The sequence below is a fragment of the Phycodurus eques genome, chromosome 3, assembly GCF_024500275.1.
Source record: "Phycodurus eques isolate BA_2022a chromosome 3, UOR_Pequ_1.1, whole genome shotgun sequence".
Lineage (NCBI taxonomy): Eukaryota > Metazoa > Chordata > Actinopteri > Syngnathiformes > Syngnathidae > Phycodurus > Phycodurus eques.
The window spans coordinates 18,925,177-18,948,265 of record NC_084527.1 but is presented as its reverse complement, the minus strand read 5'-3'; the positions used below and the strand labels follow the sequence as shown (position 1 = coordinate 18,948,265).

At 40.8% G+C, this 23,089-nt stretch overlaps 1 protein-coding gene across 4 annotated transcripts in view; it reads right to left on the bottom strand.

Moving 5' to 3' along the window:
• Positions 1-4,835: 4,835 nt before the first annotated feature.
• Positions 4,836-23,089, bottom strand: part of smarca2 (SWI/SNF related, matrix associated, actin dependent regulator of chromatin, subfamily a, member 2) — an 81,535-nt gene continuing 63,281 nt past the window's right edge. Inside the window, exons 28-34 of one of the 4 annotated variants that reach the window (XM_061672331.1) lie at positions 22,805-23,023; positions 22,425-22,648; positions 15,026-15,131; positions 14,863-14,964; positions 12,952-13,084; positions 9,394-9,530; positions 4,836-7,487 (exon numbers count right to left, since the gene is read on the bottom strand). In XM_061672331.1, coding sequence (XP_061528315.1) covers positions 7,458-7,487; positions 9,394-9,530; positions 12,952-13,084; positions 14,863-14,964; positions 15,026-15,131; positions 22,425-22,648; positions 22,805-23,023 — 951 coding nt within the window. In that variant the 3' untranslated portion in view covers positions 4,836-7,457. The remainder of the gene's footprint in view (positions 7,488-9,393; positions 9,531-12,951; positions 13,085-14,862; positions 14,965-15,025; positions 15,132-22,424; positions 22,649-22,804; positions 23,024-23,089) is intronic. The other 3 variants (XM_061672333.1, XM_061672332.1, XM_061672334.1) reach the window with 3 other exon arrangements.

Below are 23,089 nucleotides of genomic sequence, written 5' to 3'. Positions count from 1 at the left end.
GAATATTATTTGCTGTCAGAAGGTTCCGAGCTGCATGGTGAGAGCCCAAGGGACTTTGTAGTCCAACACCTTGACCACATGGCCACAACAACCAGGGGTACTTTGCTAAAAGCTAACTAACATTACCATGTATGGTCGCACAAACTAAAGAACGGCGAAGTTCCAGAAAATCCTTTGTCGTCGGCAGAATTCAAACCTGCAAGGGGAGAGAGATGGCAATAGATTTCTAGACAGACAATGAGGTTAAGGGTTGTTTTAAAAAATGGGTTCAAGCGGTCAAAATGTGGAAAGGTTCCATTTCTTGCTCTATAGTTACGACGGTTCCCTGAGGTTTTATCACCCTCTAAAATTTAAAAAGTGTATGTATTGGGGAAAAAATTATATGTATCGATCGATCGATCTATATATATATATATATATATATATATATATATATATACATACATATACAGTGGGTACGGAAAGTTTTCATACCCCCTTACATTTTTCACTCTTTGTTATATTGCAGCGAAATCATTTAAGTTCATTTTTTTCCTAATTAATGTACACACAGCACCACAACACCAATATTGACACAAAAAAACCAACGTAATTGTTGAATTTTTTGCTGATTTATTAAAAAAAGAAAAACATATATATATCACACAGCCATAAGTATTCAAACCGTTTGCTGTGACACTCATATTTAACTCGGGTGCTGTCGATTTCTTCTGATCATCCTTGAGATGGTTCTACACCTTCATTGGAGTCCAGCTGTGTTTGATTATACTAATTGGACTTGATTAGGAAAGCCACACACCTGTCTATATAAGACCTTACAGCTCACAGTGCATGTCAGAGCAAATGAGAATCATGAGGTCAAAGGAACTGCCTGAAGAGCTCAGAGACAGAATTGTGGCAAGGCACAGATCTGGTCAAGGTTACAAAAAAAAAAAATCTGCCGCACTTAAGGTTCCTAAGAGCACAGTGGCCTCCATAATCCTTAAATGGAAGACGTTTTGGACGACTAGAAGCCTTTCTAGAGCTGGCCGTCCAGCCAAACTGAGCAATCGGGCGAGAAGAGTCTTGGTGAGGGAGGTAAGGAAGAACCCAAAGATCACTGTGGCTCAGCTCCAGAGATACAGTCAGGAGATGGGACAAAGTTCTAGATAGTCTACCATCACTGCAGCCCTCTACCCATTGGGGCTTTATGGCAGAGTGGCCCGACGGGAGCCTCTCCTCAGTGTAAGACACATGAAAGCCTGCATGCAATTTGCTAAAAAACACCTGAATGACTCAAAGATGGTGAGAAATAACGATCTTTGGTCTGATGAGACCAAGATAGAACTTTTTGGCCTTAGTTCTAAGCGGTATGTGTTGAGAAAACCAGGCACTGCTCATCACCTGTCCAACACAGTCCCAACAGTGAAGCATGGTGGTGGCAGCATCATGCTGTGAGGGTGTATTTCAGCTGTAGGGACACGGAGACTGGTTGCAATCAAAGGAAAGATTAATGTGACCAAGTCCAGGGATATCCTGGACGAAAACCTTCTCCAAAGTGCTCAGAACCTCAGACTGGACCGAAAGTTCACCTTAAAAAAAAAAAGGACAATGAGCCTAAGCACACAGCTAAAATAACAAAGTAGTGGCTTCAGAACAACTCTGTGACTGTTTTTGAATGGCCCAGCCAGAGCCCTGACTTAAACCCAATTGAGCATCTCTGGAAAGACCTTAAAATGGCTGCTCACCAACGTTCACCATCCAACCTGACAGAACTGGAGAGGATCTGCAAGGAGGAATGGCAGATAATCCCCAAATCTAGGTGTGAAAAACTTGTTGCATCATTCCCAAAAAGACTCATGGCTGTATTAGCTCAAAAGTGTGCTTTTATTAAATACTGAGCAAAGGGTGTGAATACTTATGGCTGTGTGATATTTCTTTTTTAATAAATCTGCAAAAATGTCAACAATTCTGTTTTTTTCTGTCAATATGTGGTGCTGTGTGTACATTAATGTAGAAAAAGATTAATTTAGATTTTAGCAACTGGCTGCAATATAAAAGAGGGAAAAATTTAAGGGGTCTGAATACTTTCCGTACCCACTGTATATATAAATATACACACATATATATATATATATACATATATATATATATATCCACACATATACACACATTAAAAATATTCTGTCAAAAGAAGTCCTTTTGTATGGCAGAAATCAGTAATGTCAAAGTAGAAAAATACTACTTTTACAAGAGCACACTTTCCTTAATTTATGGACAGACAGAAACCTACTGTATTTTATAACATGGCCATTTTCAGTGTTGTGTTGAAAACATGTATTAATTGGAGACTCTAAATTGCCCGTAGGTGTGAATGTGAGTGCGAATGGTTGTTTGTTTGTATGTGCCCTGCGATTGGCTGGCAGCCAGTTCAGGGTGTACCCCGCCTCCTGCACAATGATTGCTGGGATAGGCTCCAGCACGCCGGGACCCTAGTGAGGAGAAGCGGCTCAGAAAATGGATGGATGGATGGATGTGTTGACGAGGGTGCAGCTGCATCAACAAAGTGATCAGAAGCTGGACAGTACAAAGCCAACATGGCCAAATGGTCCCATTTTACAATGGCGCCACCTGTTTTTCCTAATCCCGACTCCCTTTCAGACGGTGAAATTCCTGCCGAGCACATCAAGGTCAAAGGATGAAGAGATCATGCCACGAATTAGCCCTGCTTCCTCGTTCCAACCTCTTCCTCATCCCTATGGCAAGCGAGAAAGTCAAGTTCCAGAAAATACTTCCGTCGCCAGAAGGATGCAAACCTATACATGGGGAAAGTTCAACATTAAAGTGGGGAAACTATGCAAAAATATAAGAATTTGAGAAGGGGGCCAATACTTTTCCCCGACAACTGTAGAGCTAGCGCAAACTGAAAGTTGCAGAGAAAAGGTATAACAAAAAATCCAAACAAAACTGCCATTGGTGGCAGGATTCAAAGCTACATGAGGAGAACCCAATGGATTTAATGTCCATTGCCTTAACCACTCAGCCACGACATCCTATGGTAGTTTCTCTATATGCTAACATTAGAGTCAAAACTAGAAGAAACGGAAAGTAGAAGCTGTATTGGGAAATTCCAGGATAAACTTAATGATATTAGTAGGATTTGAACCAACACAGGCAGACCACAATGGACGTCTAGTAAATCACCTTAACCACTGTAGCTGAAGCAATGTAGCAGCGCAAAGCTAACATTAGAATACAGTACATCCAAGCACTCTGAAGAAGCTGAAAGACAGAAGCTATAACAAAGCAGAATTAGCAGTAGAAAACAAACAACATTTTGCCAGTATTGACAGGATTCAAACCTATGCTGGAAGGACCCTAATGGATTTCTCGTCCATCGCCTCAACCACTCAGCTACGACAAACTGTTCAGCTGGAGCTTAATTCCAACATCAGCATAAACGCTAGCACAAACTGAAATGGAAAAGGCATAACACGAACCTGGACAAAAATGGGATGGCCACAGATTATGAATTAAAATGATGAATTATTCTGGTTATTAGGCAATCAAAAACCTTAGAAATATTTCTGTGTTTTACATCTTTATACAACATTGAAGGGAACATGGAAAAGTAAAGTTTCCATCGTATATGGAACAGCTTTTGACTTTCTTTTTGAGATGGCATGGACCTAGGGAACAAGCTCGGGGACGACTAAAGACAATTGATGGTGGCAAAGTAATATTTTCAAATAATTTTTCAATTTCTAAGTATAATTTCCATAATTCAGAAGTCTCACAACTTCAGAAAACCTATGTCGACCTTAAAAAAAAACTAAGAATTTCAGTCACATTTTCAAAAACTTTATGCTTGACAGCAAAATCAATAGATGTAAATGTAGAACTAACCAAAGCCAGAATGGCTGCGCTCTCATCCCTTTCCTCGATTGTGCGTTAAACTGACAGTGAACCCCAGAATTTTCCCCACAGAGACGAAAGCATTTTCCCGATCTTGCTTTTAAGTTGCGCAAGCCAAGGCTATTCCCACTGGAGGGCCTTGTGTGTGTGACAAAACCAGATCAGGAGCACCTGGCCTCTTTCGGAGAAAATTCCGGCTGTCCGACCCGCGTCGGTGCCATGACCTGACTTCTTTCCATCTGACATGTCCGGTGGGGCGCTCAGACGAGGATTAACTTCCGATTGGCGCACCTCCCCTCTCGCTGGCGGCTGTGCCAGCAGAGCAACCACTTCAAAGAGGTCAGGAAAAAAAGGCGGCAGGAATTATCATAGCCAAACTTGCCTCAGGACGGGCAGGAGGGGAAAAGAATGGGAAAATCCGTTTTGATGTGCCGGCCCTCCGGTGTTGGGACGGCGTGAAATGCGGGAGAGCAAGGGCCTACGGGGGAGAGGATCCAGTTAACGGCAGATGCTAACGTAGCCTTCTACATCTTCACTCAGTGCTGTCACACTTGTAGCGGCTCTTGCTTTCAACACAACAGGACAGAAAAAGTGAGTGTCAGGTGGTAAACTTCACACGGTCCGGCATTGTGGCATTATCTTACACTCTTACACACTGTGTGTGTATGTGTGTGTGTGTGTGCACACACACACACACACACACACACACATATACATATATATATGTGTGTATGGCTGGGCGTCATGGGAAAAAATATTTTTTTCATATCAGTTGATATCAATATATCACATATTTTTTTTTTTTTAAATCTTAAATGTTCTCGGTAACTCAACCTTTTAAATTGCATATTTATTTTCTGTCAAAAGTTAAACATGGAACATTCTACAACGGCGTGAGAAATAAAACTTATAAACATGTACAATCTGACAATGGAAAAGCATTGCAAGTTTTCCAATTTCAATTTAAGCCCAGGGTAACGAGAGTCCATTACTTTTATCATCCACTTGAATCCCTTGTTTTCAACCGTGCTTACTGGTAGCCTGTCTTTTTCGATACAATTTGTTTGTTATTTTCGGGGGATTAGCCCTTGCTCCAGTCTGGGATTGTAAAGTCTTGCATTGAGTGTGCGCGTGGCACTACTTCACTTGGTAAAGAAGATCGTTTGGTATTCTCTGTCTTTGTCGTATTCTCTAAACGCTTGATATAATTTGCAGTGCACACTTCTCTGTTCCTTGTCAGACTTTACAAAAACCAAAATAACTCCACACTGCCGAAAGTTTTGGGCCTTTCCTGTCAACAATGTCATCCGTTGAGGCTTGGACTGTGTCTCCCGTCGTTTCTTCAGCGGAATCACATTTTCTCTCTTTTTTTCCAGCACTTTCCCACGGCTCCGGCTGAAAACTACAAACAGCGCCTGTTACGTCTCGCTACTAATGTGCTGTATCCGTCAACCTAACTTGGCATGGCTCTATGCACGTCACAAGATTGGCTTAGCGTGGAGCAACTTGCATTATTATTGGCTATTCGTATTGTCTTTCAAAACATGGACACAACCAAATTTGTTTAGCTGAGCCATAATAGGTCAAGAGGCTAAGGGTAGATCTTAAGTCTCTTCCTTGCTTCTACATCCTCCATATACAACAACAGCAACCTGGCAGAAAGAGAAATGAGATAAGCCCTAAAGCCTCTATTGAAGGCTCCCGCAGAATCCCTTGCGACATCACTGGCGGGGTTTTCGTCAAGATGTTTTTCTATCGAACATATTCTCTATTGATATTGATCATGTATCTGTCGCGCTCTATAGTGATATTGAATTGTCGCCCAGCTCTAACATGCTTACTTATATAGAAAGACAGGACAAATATGTTTTAGTGCTCCAAATTGGTGAGATTTAATTGGCTCTGGGCAATTCAATACAACCACAAAGACGCTGTGCAAAGAAAGCAAACATTAAGTCGACACTGATGAATGACATCTGCGAGGAAGAATACTACAAAATGAGAATTCATGCAAAAAACAACAAAAGAAATTACTAAGGATTTGTAATGAATTGAATCACCTCTCAAATAAAAAATACTGATTCAAATATATTGTGGTGTATACTTTAAAAAAAAAATGTTTTGTCCACCTCAACTGGATGTTGACGATGAGTTTGTCATAAAATGTCCCAGTCATGCAGTCCAAAATCAGGGGTGTCCAACCTTTCCCATAAAAAGGGCTTTTAAAATGACTTCAGCCTGAAATATACATACTAAAAATGAAGTATTATTTGGGGATTTGAACACTTTAATGTTGAATTAGTTTATAACGCAGGTGTCTAAGAAAAAGAGTTAATTGAATTGGACAAACACAGTTATTGTTTCAATGGTGAGGGACATTTACAGCAAATAGGTTTGTAGTTTAAAATGTTACTGCATGCTTTAGATGGGGACTAGTAACGCCATCTGGTGGACAACTATAAAAGTCTATGTTGAAATCATAACAAAAGATAAGGAATAAAAATGGGAAGAAATGGCATTTTCATGATTTTCAATGGGACACTTGAAACAAGTGTTTTTGTGTAGCTCTGTCATTTTAGGCTCATTTAAAAGACAGAATTTTTCTTTAGAAAGATTTATATCCGCTGGCGAATTCAACCTATATTCATTCCACCTAAAATGGCTTGAAGAGCTTCTACGAAAAGGTGAACAGGCCAAAAAATAAGACGGAAGATGAATTCCAGGAAAAAGAAAGCCATTCTTAAAATGTAGTATCGGCAATCCTATTTAAGGTACGGGTTTATTGCTAGTTGACTCGCACGCAAAAACACCCAGCATTTATTTACTTTTTAACCCTATTCATCCAGATAGAACATTAAGAACTGTTTGTTATTTACAATGTTGATGTGGTCTTAAAAGACAAGCATTTGGAGACTTTTGAAAGAAAGATTACTCCTAGATGAGACAGGCCAGCTTGTTGAAGATAGACAAGTGCAGGTCTCCGACAAATTACAAGAACTACATTCAGCGTAATGGTGAGTTGAATATTTAATCATTTGCTCTTGTTTCAGTCAAAATGTCTTAATAATCCATGGCGCAAAAAAGGTTGGGGACAGCTGGCCTATGTTAGTGACCCCCTGTACATTGTTTAGGATTTTGGGGTGGCCTCACCCCTGAATCCCACTAGATCCGACCCTGCAAATTATTAGAAAGCAGCTCTGTTCTACATTCTCTTGTCTTGAGTACCCAAGATTTTGGACACCCCCGTTCTGGATGAGCAACATGAAATCTTGACATTTCATATTAATAAGTGAGCTCCTAAAAAGTGCGCGCGTAAGCGTTTGCGTATCAATAGCAAAAGCAAGTACATACATCAAATCTCCTTTAAAAAACAACTGCCTTGAAAACAAGATTATATCATATGAATATGCAGCTCATCTGGTTATTATGAGGGGATACGTGTCCAAGCTGTGAGGAAAGAGGGGTGGGCTCTGTGAACTAACAGGACAACATGAAAACAAAGTAAGAACCTGGACAACGAGAGGAGCTTATTGGTGTTCAACCGTCCCAGGGTCAACTCTTCCTCACTCGTCATCGCTGATGTCAGATTGCTCCTGCAGAGAGACACAAAGAGATCGCAAGGGTGGTTGAGAGGAGTTGGTGAGGACTTGTTGTCTTGTCACGGTGCCTGATAAACCTGTAACTGGTGTTTGTATTAACCTCAAACGCCATGCACTATGAATGGAAGCGTCTGTCCGTCTTCCAAAACCCTTTTAGCGTGCATTTTCCGCCTGGACTGATCAATTTAGTCTTCAAAGAAGCAACGTTGTTCGATACTGAAGACCATTATAGAGTAGACATAGATGAGACAATTTAATGTTCAACAAACTGAGCATACTTGGTTTAAAAAAACACAAATTATTGTTTTTAATGTACGTCTATTTGTAAACACCGAAGATGATTTATAGTTATCAAAGAACCCAATGTACATTTGTGTAAACACTGAATGAGATTTAATCTTCAACGAAGCTAACGTTTGTTTTTGGAAATGCTGAAGACCATTTAGCCTTCAAAGTACCTAACATGTTTTGGTAAAGACTGAAGGTGATTTAGTTTTCAACTAACCTAATGTATGTGTATTTGTAAAAACTGAAGACGATTTGGTCTTCAACACACCTACCGTATGTATTTGCGCAAACATTGAATGAGATTTAGTCCTTAACAAAGCTAACATGTTTTTGTAAACTCTGAAGATGATTTAGACTTCAAAGAACCTAACATTTTCTTAAATATTGAAGATTTAGAACCTTCAAAGAACCTAACATTTGTGTTTTCATAAAGACCGAGGCCAATTTATTTTCAACTAACCTAATATACGTGTATTTGTAAACACTGAATACAATGTAGTGGGTAAACATTGAATGGGATTTAGTCTTCAAGAAAGCTAACATAACTATTGAAGAGGATTTAGAGCCATAAAAGAACCTAACGTGTTTTTGTACGTGCTTTCGTAAACACTAAAGGCAATTCTGTCATCAATGCACTTAATGGAAACATATTTTCATACATGCTGAAGACGATTTTTAATATTCAACAAATGTAATGTACATTTTTTGTAAACATTAACAGTGATTTAGCATACAACTAACATAGCCTTCACGTTTTTGAAAACACTGAACACGAGGCTCACACGTCAATTAGTCATTCGTCAGCATACACTCCACTTGTCCCGGAGACTGATCTTCATCACGTTGCCTTCAGCTCTGCACTCTATGCGACGGCTCATGTGACAATAGTCGTGGGTAATGAACACGGACTTAACCAAAACAACCAGCAGATTGCTGGTGGATTTGGAGCTGTAATGAATAGCAAACACCTGATAGCCTCAGCGGGGCTTAGATGAGACGCCGCAGAACGTCATTATACACATCCATGTGCCATCAACAAACACCACCACATGTTGCTTCCTTACACTTATTAATCATCAAGCGGGCACACCATTTCTGGGTAAAAGTTAATAATTGACATTGTTTTTGTCATGAATTCATTACTTTTGTATTTCAAATCATGACTATGTACAGTACACTTTATAGCATTACATGATACGTAGTCGAGTCAAAATGTCTAATTTCAACTGAAAACCTTTGGGAAACCCTGGTTTAAAAGATCAAATCCAAAAATCTGAAATTTAAAAACTCAACCCTGGCTTGAAAACCAACTTTATACCCTAACCTAGAGATTTGAGACCTTTATTTGAAACCTAATCCTTGTTTGAAAGCTTGAAACTACACTTTGAAACCCTAACCTTGACTTAAAACGCTACTTTAAAACCCTAACCTTTCTTCGGGACACTAACTTGGGCTTGAAACCTTACCCCTGGCTGCTCAGTACAATATAGCCAAGTTGACCAAAAATAAAACAATACTAATGCAATAATATACCACTACCATGCAATAAAGTGTAGGGCCGCATATTCATAGTATTTTTATGAGAGACTCATCTACTTTAGTTTTCACTTACATTGCCGTCCTGGTCATCGTCGCTTTCGTCGTCACTGACCACGGGTTTGGCCTTGGCTCGGCTCTGCCTCTTCTTGCCCCGCTCTGCGCTCTTACGGGCCTCCTTGTTTAGCTTGATCTTCACCCACACCGGCTTGGCTGGAACCCACACATGATGTCTTAAATTGAGGTACAGTGGCTGTCCATGTCAAGGTACATAACTGTGAATGTAAAACATAATAGAGCTAATTTCTGCTGGATAGTGCGAAAACCTTGCCGTACTAAAAGCATCCCTTGTTTGTTGATGTCACGGTCTTGTGTGGAATCAGGGGATTGCAATTTGTTTCACCATCCAATCATAAGCATGTTTCAGTTTTATACTCTGAATTGAAACCCTAACAATGGCTTGAAACTCTAATTTGACACCCTAATCCAAATTTTAAACTCTGTTTTGGAACCCTAATCCTTGTTTGAAATCCTAATCCAATCTTGAAACCCTACTTTTGAAACTCTAATCCCACTTTGAAACCCTTATTCAGACTTGAACCCAAACTTGAAACCCTAACCCTGGCTTGAAACCATAATTAAATCTTGAAGCCCTACTTTGAAACTAGTGCTGGGTGAGCTGGCCTAAATTTGGTATTATTTTTTTCCCCCCGTCGAAATTTGATATGACTCGATATTTATTATTTATTATAAATGTATGTTTATTGAATTATAAACATCACAAAAAAATACATTTCTTTTTGCCAAAAGGTATTTCAAAATATAATTACCTCAAAATTAAGGATGCACCGAAATGAAAATTCTTGACCAAAACCCAAAAACTGAAAATGAGAAACCCAAGAGCACAATAATATGAGCACAACTGTGTGTTTGCTCATTTACTAAATAAAAGTAGGGCTGTGAATTTCAAAATAAGAGCAAGTAAATAAAAAAGCATTACGTGTTCAAATAAAGTGCTTAACTTCAGAATATCCAGCCATCCATCCATTTTCAGTACCGCTTATCCTCACTAGGGTCGCGGACGTGCTGGAGCCTATCCCAGCAATCTTCGGGCGAGAGGCGGGGTACACCCTGAACTGGTCGCCAGCCAATCGCAGGGCACATAGAAACAAACAATCATTCGCACTCACATTCACACCTACGGGCAATTTAAAGTCTTCAATCAACCTAACAAGCATGTTTTGGGGATGTGGGAAGAAACCGGAATACCCGGAGAAAACCCTCGCAGCCACGGGAAGAACATGCAAAAACCACACAGGCAGGGCCGGGATTTGCACCATGGTCCTCAGAACTTAGAGGCAGATGTTCTAACCAGTTATCTACCATGCCGGAACTTCAGAATAATTATTTGAAAAAACTAACTCAATACAGATAATACTTCATGTTTTCCCTTGCCCGGACACGGGTCACTGGGGCCCCCCTCTGGAGCCTGGGGCACCTATGGGGCCCGGCAAGGCACAGCCCGAAAGGTGAGATTTGGACTCCGTCAAGGCTGCCCTTTGTCACCGATTCTGTTCAGAACCTTTATGGACAGAATTTCAAGGCGCAGCCGAGGCGTAGAGGGGGTCCGGTTTGGTGGCCTCAGTTTTGCATCTCTGCTTTTTGCAGATGATGTGGTTCTGTTGGCTTCATCAAGCCGTGATCTCCAACTGTCACTGGAGCAGTTCGCAGCACAGTTTGAAGCGGCTGGGATGAGAATCAGCACCTCCAAATCTGAGACCATGGTCCTCAGTCGGAAAAGGGTGGCGTGCCCTCTCCAGGTCGGGGATGAGATCCTGCCCCAAGTGGGGGAGTTCAAGTATCTTGGGGTCTTGTTCACGAGTGAGGGAAGAATAGAACGGTAGATCGACAGGTGGATCGGTGCAGTGTCTGCAGTGATGCAGACTTTGTATCGGTCCGTTGTGGTAAAGAAGGAGCTCAGCCGAAAGGCGAAGCTCTCAATTTATCGGTCGATCTACGTTCCTACCCTCACCTATGGTCACGAGTTGTGGGTCGTGACCGAAAAAACAAGATCCCAGATAGAAGCGGCCGAATTGAGTTTCCGCTGCAGGGTGTCCAGGCTCTCCCTTAGTGATAGGGCGAGAAGTTCAGTCATCCAGGAGGATCTCAGAGTAGTGTCGCTGCTCCTCCACATCGAGAGGAGTCCGATGAGGTGGCTGGGGCATCCGATTCGGATGCCTCCCGGACGCTTCCCTGGTAAGGTGTTCCGGACATGTCCCACCGGGAGGAGACCACGGGGACGACCCAGGACAAGCTGGAGAGACTATGTCTTTCGGCTGGCCTAGGAACGCCTCGGGATCCCCCCGGAAGAGCTGGATGAAGTGGCTAGGGAGAAGGAAGTCTGGGCATCCCTGCTAAAGCTACTGCCCCCGCGACCCGACCTCGGATAAGCGGTAGAAAATGGATGGATGGCATTATACATGGGTATAAGGATTTTCCAGAATTTTGAGGTCAACTTCGGAGGTGCATCTTATACATGGGTCGGCATTATACACGAGAAATTACGGTAAATGAATGAATAGGTGAAATGAGTAAAATAAAAATGAGAGAATCAGTTAAAAGCTAAACCAAACAGGTGAGTCTTGAGCAGTCTTTTAAAACATCAACAGTCTCTATGCTCTTGATGCACTCTGGTAGGTTGTTCCAGAGGCACGGGCCATAATGGCTGAAGGCAGCCTCTCCGTAGGTTTTCGTTCTAGTTTTTAGAACGATTGAAAAGCCATTGCCAGGGGACCTCAGGACCCATGAGGGTTGACAAGATAAAAGCATATCAGATAGATATGATGGCCCAAGACCCTTGAGATATTTAAAAACAAATAAAATAACTTTAAAATTGATCCTGAAACACACGGGGAGCCAATACGGTGATCTTAAAACCGGTGTAATGTGCTCTCGCCCTTCGTCACCACACGAGCAGCTGAGCAGCAGCTTGTAGTCGTCTAAACAACAGGAGATAAAAGCAGGCATCAGCACCTCTGTGTTAGCCTGAAAGAGAAACGAGCAGACTCTGGCTATATTCTTAAAATGGTACAAACCATTCTTGATATGTGGAATAAAAGTAAGCTCAGTCAAAAATGACACCCAGGTTTTTAAAACATTGTGACGGTTTAAAATCTTGTAACTCTTAGGTGGCAGCAATGCACTTAAACATGCCCAGTCTGCCGGAAATCAAGAAGCGAAAAGTATATAAAATATATCCTTTTTCCATATCAAACATTAATAAAATATCGATCAAATCGAGCTTCTTGATATATCGGCCAGCACTATTTGACAAGCTACCCCCATTTGAAACCCTCACCCAGGCTTGAAACCCTACCTTTGGCTTGTAACCCTACTTTTCAAAGCTAATCCTTATTTGAAACCCCAATTGTTTTTTGAAGTACTAACACTTGCTCAAAACCATGATTTGAAACCTCCTCCTTGGCTTGAAACCTCATCCAGACTTTACTTTTGTTTGTTATGTTTGTTGCACCCAGACAGCATTACTATCACAGGGAGCAAAATGAAGCGCGGCTCTGGCTACGCAGCACAGAATTAGAATGAGATCACAATGTGTATGTGTGGGCGTTCTCACCCTCAGCGTCTGACTCTTCTTCCTCATCCTCGTCTTCATCGTCCTCACTGTCGTCCTCGCTTTCCTCGTCTTTGGCGATCTTCTGCCTGGCGCTCTTGAACACTGACTGGAGCACGATGGAGTCCTCGTATATCTTTGGGTACATAGGGAAAGGTGTGGCTGCTCAGTACAATATGACTTGTAAAATACCCCATTTTATGGTTGACATTTAGAACCAGATGACTTCACGTTACAATACTTCCTTTTGAAATTAGAACAATGTGTTCAACTGAAGCTTTAATATTTGACAGGGGGTTGCTATGATATATCTGTTTTGAACCTTATCTTACCTTAATCTTTGTTTTAAACTTTAATCTTTGTTTTAAACCCTGGCTTAAAACACTACTTTGAAATCTAGCTCTTATTTGAAACAGTAACATTTGATTGAAATCCTACGTTGAAACCTAACCCTTATAAAGTTTTTTTTAACACTTACCTTGAATTGAAATACTAATATGAAAAGCCTAACACAGGCTTTAGAATCACAGCAAAGTGTTGTGTTTGTTTCTAAATACATCAAATATGTTTGAAGGCAAGTCCTGAAAACGTGGAAAGACTGGGAACAATTTAGAACTGAATTGTTGAGATATAGCTTCAAACTCTTTTTCACCATCTCAGCTGGATGTATTTTTTGGGGTTGGGTCACACTGACGTCAAAACAGGGTCACACTGGCGTCACCAGAGAACGGCATGAGTCGGTCCTCCCCCACTATATAACTAACGAGCATCTATGGCTATTCGCCGGAATTGCGAGTTACTTCTTTTACCACTGCATCGTGCAGTTAACCATTAAGCTATGTCTACAACACGAAAAATGCATCTTCCCTGAGGTGTTGTATGTTATTTGGAAAAGTGTCTCTGTTATGGTGACCTGGTTGCGGCTCACACAGCAAGCAACGGCGAGTTGGACTAATACTCCACAGGCTTGCGTCATACGCCGCATTTAGATTCACACAACAGAGACAATTAAGGGGAAAGTTAACCGTTTATTACGTTTGCTAGCCTGCGAGCTAAGGAGCTCACGTGACCGCGGTTTAAAACATCAACGCCTCATTTGGAGTTGTTGTGTGTGGGTCCCCACATAGACACACAGTAAAGTTAACTGTTTATTAACCATAACCACAGTGGCACACATTAATCAGCCAGTAGCTGACTAGACACGAGCACACAGCGTACGAACGTATTAGATTTACAGGTGAAGGACTGTCTACAGTGCTGTCAGCCGACACGCCCACACAGTCCTGCAGCTCGAGGGTGGGCCTTATTTTTTTTTTCTTGATTTATTTTAGAGCCTTATTTTACATACATGGTGTTTTTTTTTTAATTCAATCTAATTTGTCAAGCTTTAAAAACACTCTTCTCTGTGGTGTGTCAAATTTCCAAGAAATGTTTTTGGCCTCTTTTGTCTTTAAAACCCAATTTGAAATCCTAACACAGGCTTCAAACCCTACTTTGAAACCACACCACCACTTTAAAATCCTTACCTGGGCTTGAAACCCTAAATTGAAAACCTTACCTTTACTTGAAACCCTAACATAGGCTTTAAACCCTATTTTAAAACATATCACACGTTTGAAAACCTAACCTAGACTTAAAACCCTTATTTGAAACCTTGTCTCAAACCACAATTTGAAACCCTAACTCATGCTACTTTGGAACCCTTACTGTGGCTTGAAACCCTAACCATTGTTCGGAACACTAACCCAGGCTTAAAACCATTTTCGTTGGAAAATGGTGATTCATTTCAAGCTTTGTGTTGTTTCTTTTATAACGAAAACAGAGAAGGTTCAGCAGAGTTGAAGTGAACTAAACGTTTTCCTTGGGATTTAATGAAATGTTATTGTATTGTTAGCAAGCTGAATGTCGGCTGACCTGAGATCCCTCCAGGTTGAAGGTCTGCGCGTTATGACAGAGCAGCATGACGTCCTTCTCCAGGTCTCCGACACTGCGGTATTTATGGCTCCTGACGCGTTCCTGCGGAGGGACAGCGCGGTAATAGCACGAGCCCGTAAAGCTTGATGGCGACATACTGTACCTTGATCTTTTTGAAATCCACTGGCTTTCGGATCAGCTCGTAATATTCCGGAAGCTCCTTTCTGGACGGCAGCTGGATAAAGACCTCACTGAGCTGTCTGCCAGCCCTGAAAAGTAAAACAAAACAAAAAAACCCTAATTATGTTTTGATCATGCCATTCAAAGCCTTGCCTGTGGTTGCTGCAGCATTATGCGCCACATTCTCCACTTTGCTACATTTTGCCCTAAAAATGAATTTGTTGTTTGTTGGTAATCTAAAACCATAACCCTCGTGTGAAGCTGTTTTTCTTGTTAAAGACTAACAATTGCTTGGAACATTACTTTGAAATCCCTAACACTTGCTTGATACCTTTACTTGGGCTTGACACCTTACTTTGAAACCCTAACCCTAAGTGCAAATGTTTTTAAGTCCAGGTTAAAAACTCCTCTTTTTCTCATGCTTTTTAGAGCATTTCCACTTTTAAATATTTCTTGCACTGTACGCCGTTTTAATTGTACTTAATTTTTTCATCTTTGCTGTTTTTTTTCTTTGTTTTTAAATGCTTTTAATCATGTAAAGCACATTGAGTTATCTTGTGTATGAAATGCGCTGTATAAATACATTTGCTTTGCTTTCCTTAACCCTTATTTTAAACCCTAAACTTTGCTTGAAACCCTAATTTAAAAGCCTAACATTGTCTGGAATCCTTACTTTGAAACCAAACCCTTATTTAAAACCCTAATTCTGGTTTGAAATTTTAAACTTCACCTTCACCTTTGTTTGTAACACTAACCCAGGCTAGAAACCCTACTTTAAAATCCTAAACCTTGTTTAAACCACTAACCCAGGCTTAAAACCCTATTTTGAAAACTAAACAAATTTGTTTGAAACCATTACCAGGCTTGAAACCCTAATGTTGGCTTGAAATCCTACTTTAAAACAAATTCTTGCTAGAAAACCTGAGCTTTCACTTGAAATCCTAATTTGAAACCCTAACGGTTGTTTGAAACCACAACCCTTGCTCACCACCCTAACAATGACTTGAAATTCTAATTTGAAACCGTAACCCTTGTTTGACACTGTATTCTTTGCATGAAACCCTTAGTTTTCTTTGAAACACGAACACTGGTTTGAAAATCTGACTTTGAATTATTTGAAACCCTAAATATTAATTGAAACCCTAACCCTTGCTTGACAGCATAGCTTTTGCATGAAACCCTTCTTTTAAACCCTTACCCAGGCTTGAAACCCTAAATTCACTCATATTGTATCCCTTACCCAGACTTGAAACCCTAAATTCACCCATATTGTATCAACACTTGGAACCTCAAGCTGACCATGTACTAGAAGTTGTATCTCATTGAGTAAAAGAATTACTGTGGACACTGCATTATTATGCTCCACAGTCTCCACAATGCTGCACTTTGCCCTCTCGGATAAAACTTGCTTGCAGTTGACACATAATTTGTGGCTCCATCTATTTACTTTTAGTAGTCTTAATGGCAGAAAACGGCCTATTATTTTTCGCATTACTTTAGGCGCAGGCGAATTAACAGGTCTAGCTGACAGATATGATAATTACAATAACCGTCCCTGACATCGGGTGTTTGTTTATCACAATTTCCCCAAGTTAGACAGGTTGAAGCCAATTTATGTTTCTGGTGTCAACCTTGTCAACACAGGATGCTTGACGGCATAATTAACTGCAAAAGTACTGTGGTTTGCAAAAAGTCTACACACCCCTTGAACCTTTACCCATTTTGTCACATTACACACCTAGCAGTGTACTGGGCAGCATCCATCTTCACAGATACTACTCAACTAACTAGAGAATGCAATTTCTATGGGAATTGCATGTGACTGCGGAAAGAGCTGCTGACGCTGACATTAAATACCAGCACTGTGGGGGGAAAATTAAATACCAGGACTGTGGGGGGAAAAAACTGGCTAATTCGTCTAAGTTGACCAAAAAAAATGGTCAAAGCAAAAATTTATGCCTCAAGGCAATAAAAGATATTAATAAAAGCATATTTGTGCCGCCCACAACCAATGTGCGCCACCCAGAACCATTTGGCCACTCTCCATGTTTACCACACGGAAATTTGTTACAGACGGATGCAGTGTTGGGCCAGTGAAAAACATTGACAAAGGCGACAGGGGAGCATCTGTAAGTAATTTTTAAGACACTATGAGATGTGAAATGTACATATAACATGATGTATGAATGAGCTGAAAGGTGTTTAGCGTTTTTTTCTCCTAAAACTGTAATCGCTAGCATGCGAATGCCAATCACGAATGCTAACTGGCGATTGACGGTGATTACTCGAGTACTCGACGAAATATCTATAGGATAATTGATTCTAAAAAGATTTGATAGTGAAAGCTCTATAAATACTGTTAGTGAGTTAGTAAAAATGTAGTTAGTCTGATGCTTTCTCTGATAATTGGTTGATTTTTTTTTCCCTATGCGCTGTGAAATTCAAGGTAGGAGTGATCTTCAGATTAGCTGCCTCTTAATTGAAGTAGGGGGGGGTGGTAGGGAAAAAAAAAAAAAAAAGGGGACCATTAAGGTACTGTAAGGCCCTCACATGTGGGAAAGGAGAGCCACAGTTGCCGATGCACTTTTGGTTGTTTATTGAACGAGACAAACAGTCAAACACACAACTACAAAATGAGAACACTCGCAGGGAGCTGCTGAAGGCCACAGCTCCGACCAAGATGCTCACATGCAGACGAACCAGCCAACTCCATTCCAGCTCCTTGTGTAATTTATTAGGCTACACCTCTTAAGAGGTGCACATTTAGCACACGTACTATGGCACATACAGTAATTACATTTTATGTAACCAGTTTGTTACATTGCTTTTTTTGTTATTAAAAACATAAAAATGGTGGTGTTTTCTGGTGGGGTTGGAATGAATTAATTATGTCAATTATTTGAATAGGGAACATTGATATACGAGTAAATTGAGTTACAAGCATGGTCAAGGAAGGAATAAAACTAAATTTTTGTTGAGTTAGGTATGACAGCTGTTTTAACACAGTTTTAGGTGCGGAATCCAAAAATGATCTCAGTTTTTCTCTATCACGTCAAGTTTTTGAACAAAGTGAGAACACAGTGGAACAAAGGAAATATATACCTATGTAAATAAAACACTAAGATGGAATAGTTACAAGCTTTGAAAACTAAAAAAAAACAGCATAAAATGAAATAGAACTTAGAATAGTATGCCCATGGTTACAAGGTTAAGAGAAAAGAAAGCACAAATCCTGTTAATTCCTACTATGCTATCTTTCTGTTTGCAGAAATTGATAGTACTGAGGTATTGGGAGCTGCACACACCTTTCACTGCACTGTCTCAATTGTGACTGCACAAACAAGTTGCCACAAAGCTGTAGAGGAGTCCAATTGTAATCAGCTGGCAAGTCTTAATACAGCTAATCAGTGGATTTTTTTTTTTTCCCAGCATAAAAATCTAACTAAACCGAAATTGTTTTCAAATTGTTCCCCAATGTAATATTTAAAAACCAAAGTTTTCTTTACACTTCACAATCACACGACATATATATATAGTGTACGTCTATCCCGTGAAATCCCATTAAAATACATTTGTAGCTGTAACCTAGCAAATTTGGAAAAGCTAAAAAGGTGTGACTATTGTTGCAAGTCACTGTGGAACACTTTTACTCTCAGGGGAAATCAATAAGTGCTTCAGAGCTTTCTCTGAAGTATCCAGTGTGCAAACTTAAAAGCCACTCGGAAGATGTGTGCTTTTTTTTTTTTAAACCATTAGTTTTTGAGGTGTGATGACACACCTTCAGTCTCAGATCCAATCATTTAAAAATGGATTGAAACGTGAACATGAGGCTGTTTGCTCTGTTGGTAAATTGCTCAAAGTATTTATTTGAGGTCAAGCTGGACTGTGAGCATACAGGTAAAATTTTTTTAAAGTGTAGCTGCCGTGTGCGAAGAAATCCATCAAAGCAGACATATTATGACAAGCTTTTGTCAAAATAGCACATAGTTCAGCAATTATTAATCATTACATTCGTGCAAAATTTTTTTTACTCTAAGAAATAGCCTGTTTTGCATCTACTGCAGGGCCAATGCCGAGTACGCCATTTGTTAACCATGATGGGATAGAGCAAGGCTTAAAACCCAAATTTGAAATCTCAACCCTTGCTTGAAACCCCAATTTAGAATTGAAACCCTACTTTAAAACCTAATCCTTACTTCAAACCCTAATCCTTGTTTGAAACCCTAACCAAGGCCTGTAACACCACTTTGAAAACATACCCCCTGGTTGAACCCCTTCTTTAAAACCCTAACCCATGTTTGAAACTATAACTCAGACTTCAAACCCTACTTTGAAACCTTAACCCTTGTTTAAACCCCTAATCTTAGCTTGAAACATGAACCTGTGCTTGAAAGCCTTATTTGTCAAACTCCTTGAAAATCCTTGTTAGAAATCCTAAACCAGGCTTAAAACCATACTTTAAAACCTTAAACGAGACTTGACTATTGTAATGTCTTCTGACTGGAGTCCCCAAAAAGAGCATTAAACAGCTGTCGCTCATTCAGAATGCTGCAGCTCAGGTTCTGACCAGAACACTGAGGTCAGAGCATGTTACTCCAATTCTAAAACCTTTACACGGGCTTCCAGTCAGTTTAAGAATATATTCACCGACTGTGCCAGTTCACCGGCACAGTCGGTGAACTGGTTAGCACATCTGCCTCAGAGTTCTGAGGACCCGGGTTCCAATCTGCCCTTGCCTGTGTGGAGTTTGAAAGTTCCTCCCGTACTTGCGTGGGTTTTCTCCGGGTACTCCGGTTCCCTCCCACATTCCATGAACATGCATTGTAGGTCGATTGAAGACTGTAAATTGTCCATAGGTGTGAATGTGAGTGTGAATTGTTGTTTGTCTACGTGTGCCCTGGGATTGGCTGGCGACCAGTGCAAGGTGTACCCTGCCTCTCACCCAAAGTCAGCTGAGACAGTCAACAGCACGCCCACGATCCTAGTGAAGATAAGCGGTACGGAAACGAATAGATGGATGGATCTGTAAATAAAGTTTATTAACCTGAATTATTTGTCTTCATTACAAACACCAAATTAGGTTGTTATTTGTAAACGTCTGTATTGTTCTCACATCGGATAGTAAAATGTACTAAAGCGACCTGTGGGGTGATGTTTATACAGTAGTAGGATTTTCCAACACACCATGCAGCACTGAGCCGGTCAGAGCAGAGTGAATGGAGCAGAACGACGTTGGCTGGCGCTCCAGCTTTAATCGTTCAGACGTCGTATGGTTGAAATGTTTTAAATTAAATGCCGTCCTCTCAGCGACGTATTGCCAATGAGCAATCGCTCTGCCTGCAACACTGCAGCGATGGAAATTTATATGATGAGCCGACGTCAGTGCGACATGTTTGCTGACTGGGGTCTATTGTGTTATATTTTAACTTGAAACTATATAATTGGTATTGTTATTAAAGATGATGCACATCACAATGGTCTTCTTTATTATTGCATATCTGCAAAAACACTCAGTCAAGACTATAAAGTTGTTCAGTGTTATTTTATATTTACCTCCATGTTTTACTGCTGAGTAGATGACAATATCTTTCATTTTTCTTTAGTTTACATATGTATATAAAAAAGTTTTAAAACAACATAAAAAAATTGTTATAATCAATATGGGACAATATGAAAAAAATAATTGAGATCATATATTTTTGCCAGATCACCCAGCCCTACTTTAAAACACTGAACTAAGTTTGGAACCCTACTTGAAGCCTTATATTAAAACCGAACCCTGACTTTAAACTATAACTCAGGCTTGAAACCCTTATTTGAATCATCAACACTTACTTGTCTTGTAACCGCAATCCAGGTTTAAAACACTAACCCTTGATTGAAACCCTAAATGGACTTGAAAACCTACCTAACCCTTATTTTAAAACCCTCATCTTTTTTTTTTTTTTTTTTTTTTTTTAAACTTAACCCTTTGCTTGAAACCCTACTTTTTAAAACCATAGCTCACACTCACGAACTCGGGCCAGAAACCCTACTTTGAAACCTTAAATATAGGCTTGAAACCCTACTTCCAAACCCTAATCCTTGTGTGAAACCATAACTCAGGGTTGAAACCCTAAAGTGGCTTGAAACCCTTCTTAACCTACATACCTTATATCAAATCCGTTATGTTTGATAGAAAACCCAACTTTTTGCTTAGAATCCTTCACTTGTTTGAAACACAAACTCAGGCTCGAAACTCTACTTTGAAACCTTAATCTTGTCTTGAAACCCTAAACCAGGCTTGAAACCCTAACCTGAGCTTGAACCCCTACTTCAAAAGATAGTACAAACCTTTGATTCTATCATTAACAGGCCTCCCAATTACACTTCTCAGGTTAGCGCATAGGTGTCAAACTCAAGGCCCAGGGGCCAGATGCATCCCGCCACATTATTTTATGTGGCCCGCGAAAGCAAATCATGCTCGTCAACTTCCGTGATTTTTGCTAAAATCTGTACCCACGTTCCAAATTGTCATAATAATAAACACTAATGTTGAGATATTACATTTTTCTGTTACCAAACCTTTCTTCTACAGTAACTTAAACAATAATTGAACAAACTATTATCCTTGTCTTCTGATTTCTAAAGTAGTTACCCCTCAATTTGTTGCGTAATGGTAATAATATGATTTGGTGATGAAACATTTATATGGTTTTCACTGTTCTAAGAGCCCTCTGAGAGAAATCATAACTACAATGCGGCCCAAGACAAAAATAAGTTTCACGCGACGTATGCAGCGGACACGTTTCCGTCTTCTTTTCCTTTCGGCTTGTTCCATTAGGGGTTGCCACAACGTGTCATCCACATGGTTCTCTGCTTTGCCCTTGTCTTCTTAATCTTCCTCCCCACCACCACACACACCACCATCCTATGCTGTCTAGGCACACTCTCCCTTACCACTCACTACCTTACAGTCAGTAAACTCCTTCAGATGTAATCCACCTGCGTGCTTCTACTTCCGCTCTTGTAGGTCACCCTATGTTCCTGCCCCTTCTGGAAGAAAGTGTTCATTACAGCCATTGCCATCCTTTTTGTAAAGTCCACCACCATCTGTCCCTCTAAGTTCCTTTCCTGGATGCCAAACTTACCCATCACTTCTTCATCACCCCTGTTTCCTACACCAACATGTCCATTACAATCTGCAACAATCACGACTCTCTCTCTCCATTTAGGATGCTCAGAACTACTACATGACCCCCATAGGGCTGCATTCAGCGGACACCTCTCCAAACAACAAAAATACACCATGTCGACAGCTTTGCAGCATTCGAGTGTGTGCCACGGTAATGTTGTGGGGTTGTCTGTGTGAAATTGTATTTAACGCTTAAGGGGGTCCTCACCCATCTCTGTAGTTAATGACGGTGTCGATAATGGTGTTCATCTGCTTAGTGAGTTTGGGGTGGTTGGGCGAAAGCTTCTCGGCAGGTGGGCGCCCCCGCCTTTTCTTGGCCTTGGCGCCCCAGTCCTCCCTGCCTAACGGCTCCTTGTCCTGACGCCGCTTGCGTTTGCGCTTCTTCAGTCGGATCTCCTCCTCCATCTCCTCCAGGTTGCCGTCCTCGATGGCCTGATATTGACAAACAACACAATGAGCAACAGTCTACAGTGGTAGCGCCAAGGTCCATTTCCTACATTTTTGGCTTGAAACGTCAACTGTATACAACTGTACTGTATTTCAGCTGTGATTGTTTTAATTGAACAGCTCTATAATGTTAACATTTACCCGCAGCCACTGTTTTTCAGTTAGCGCGTCGCTGTAGTCCACGTCCCGGCGGCAGCGTGAACCTCGGCCGAACATCTTCTCCTCCTCCTCCTCATATGTGAGGCGCTCCACCTCAGCGTCGTCCTTGATGATCCAGGAGGGCAGCTCGTCCTCCTCCATGAGGCGTGGTTTACGTTTGGGGTTCCGGGCATCCTCCCGCCGCCGGTCCATGTCGAAGCGCTGTGACCACGTGTCAGAGTTGAGTGGGGAATGCGGTGACAGTTCATTGGAAAAAAGCATGAAGCA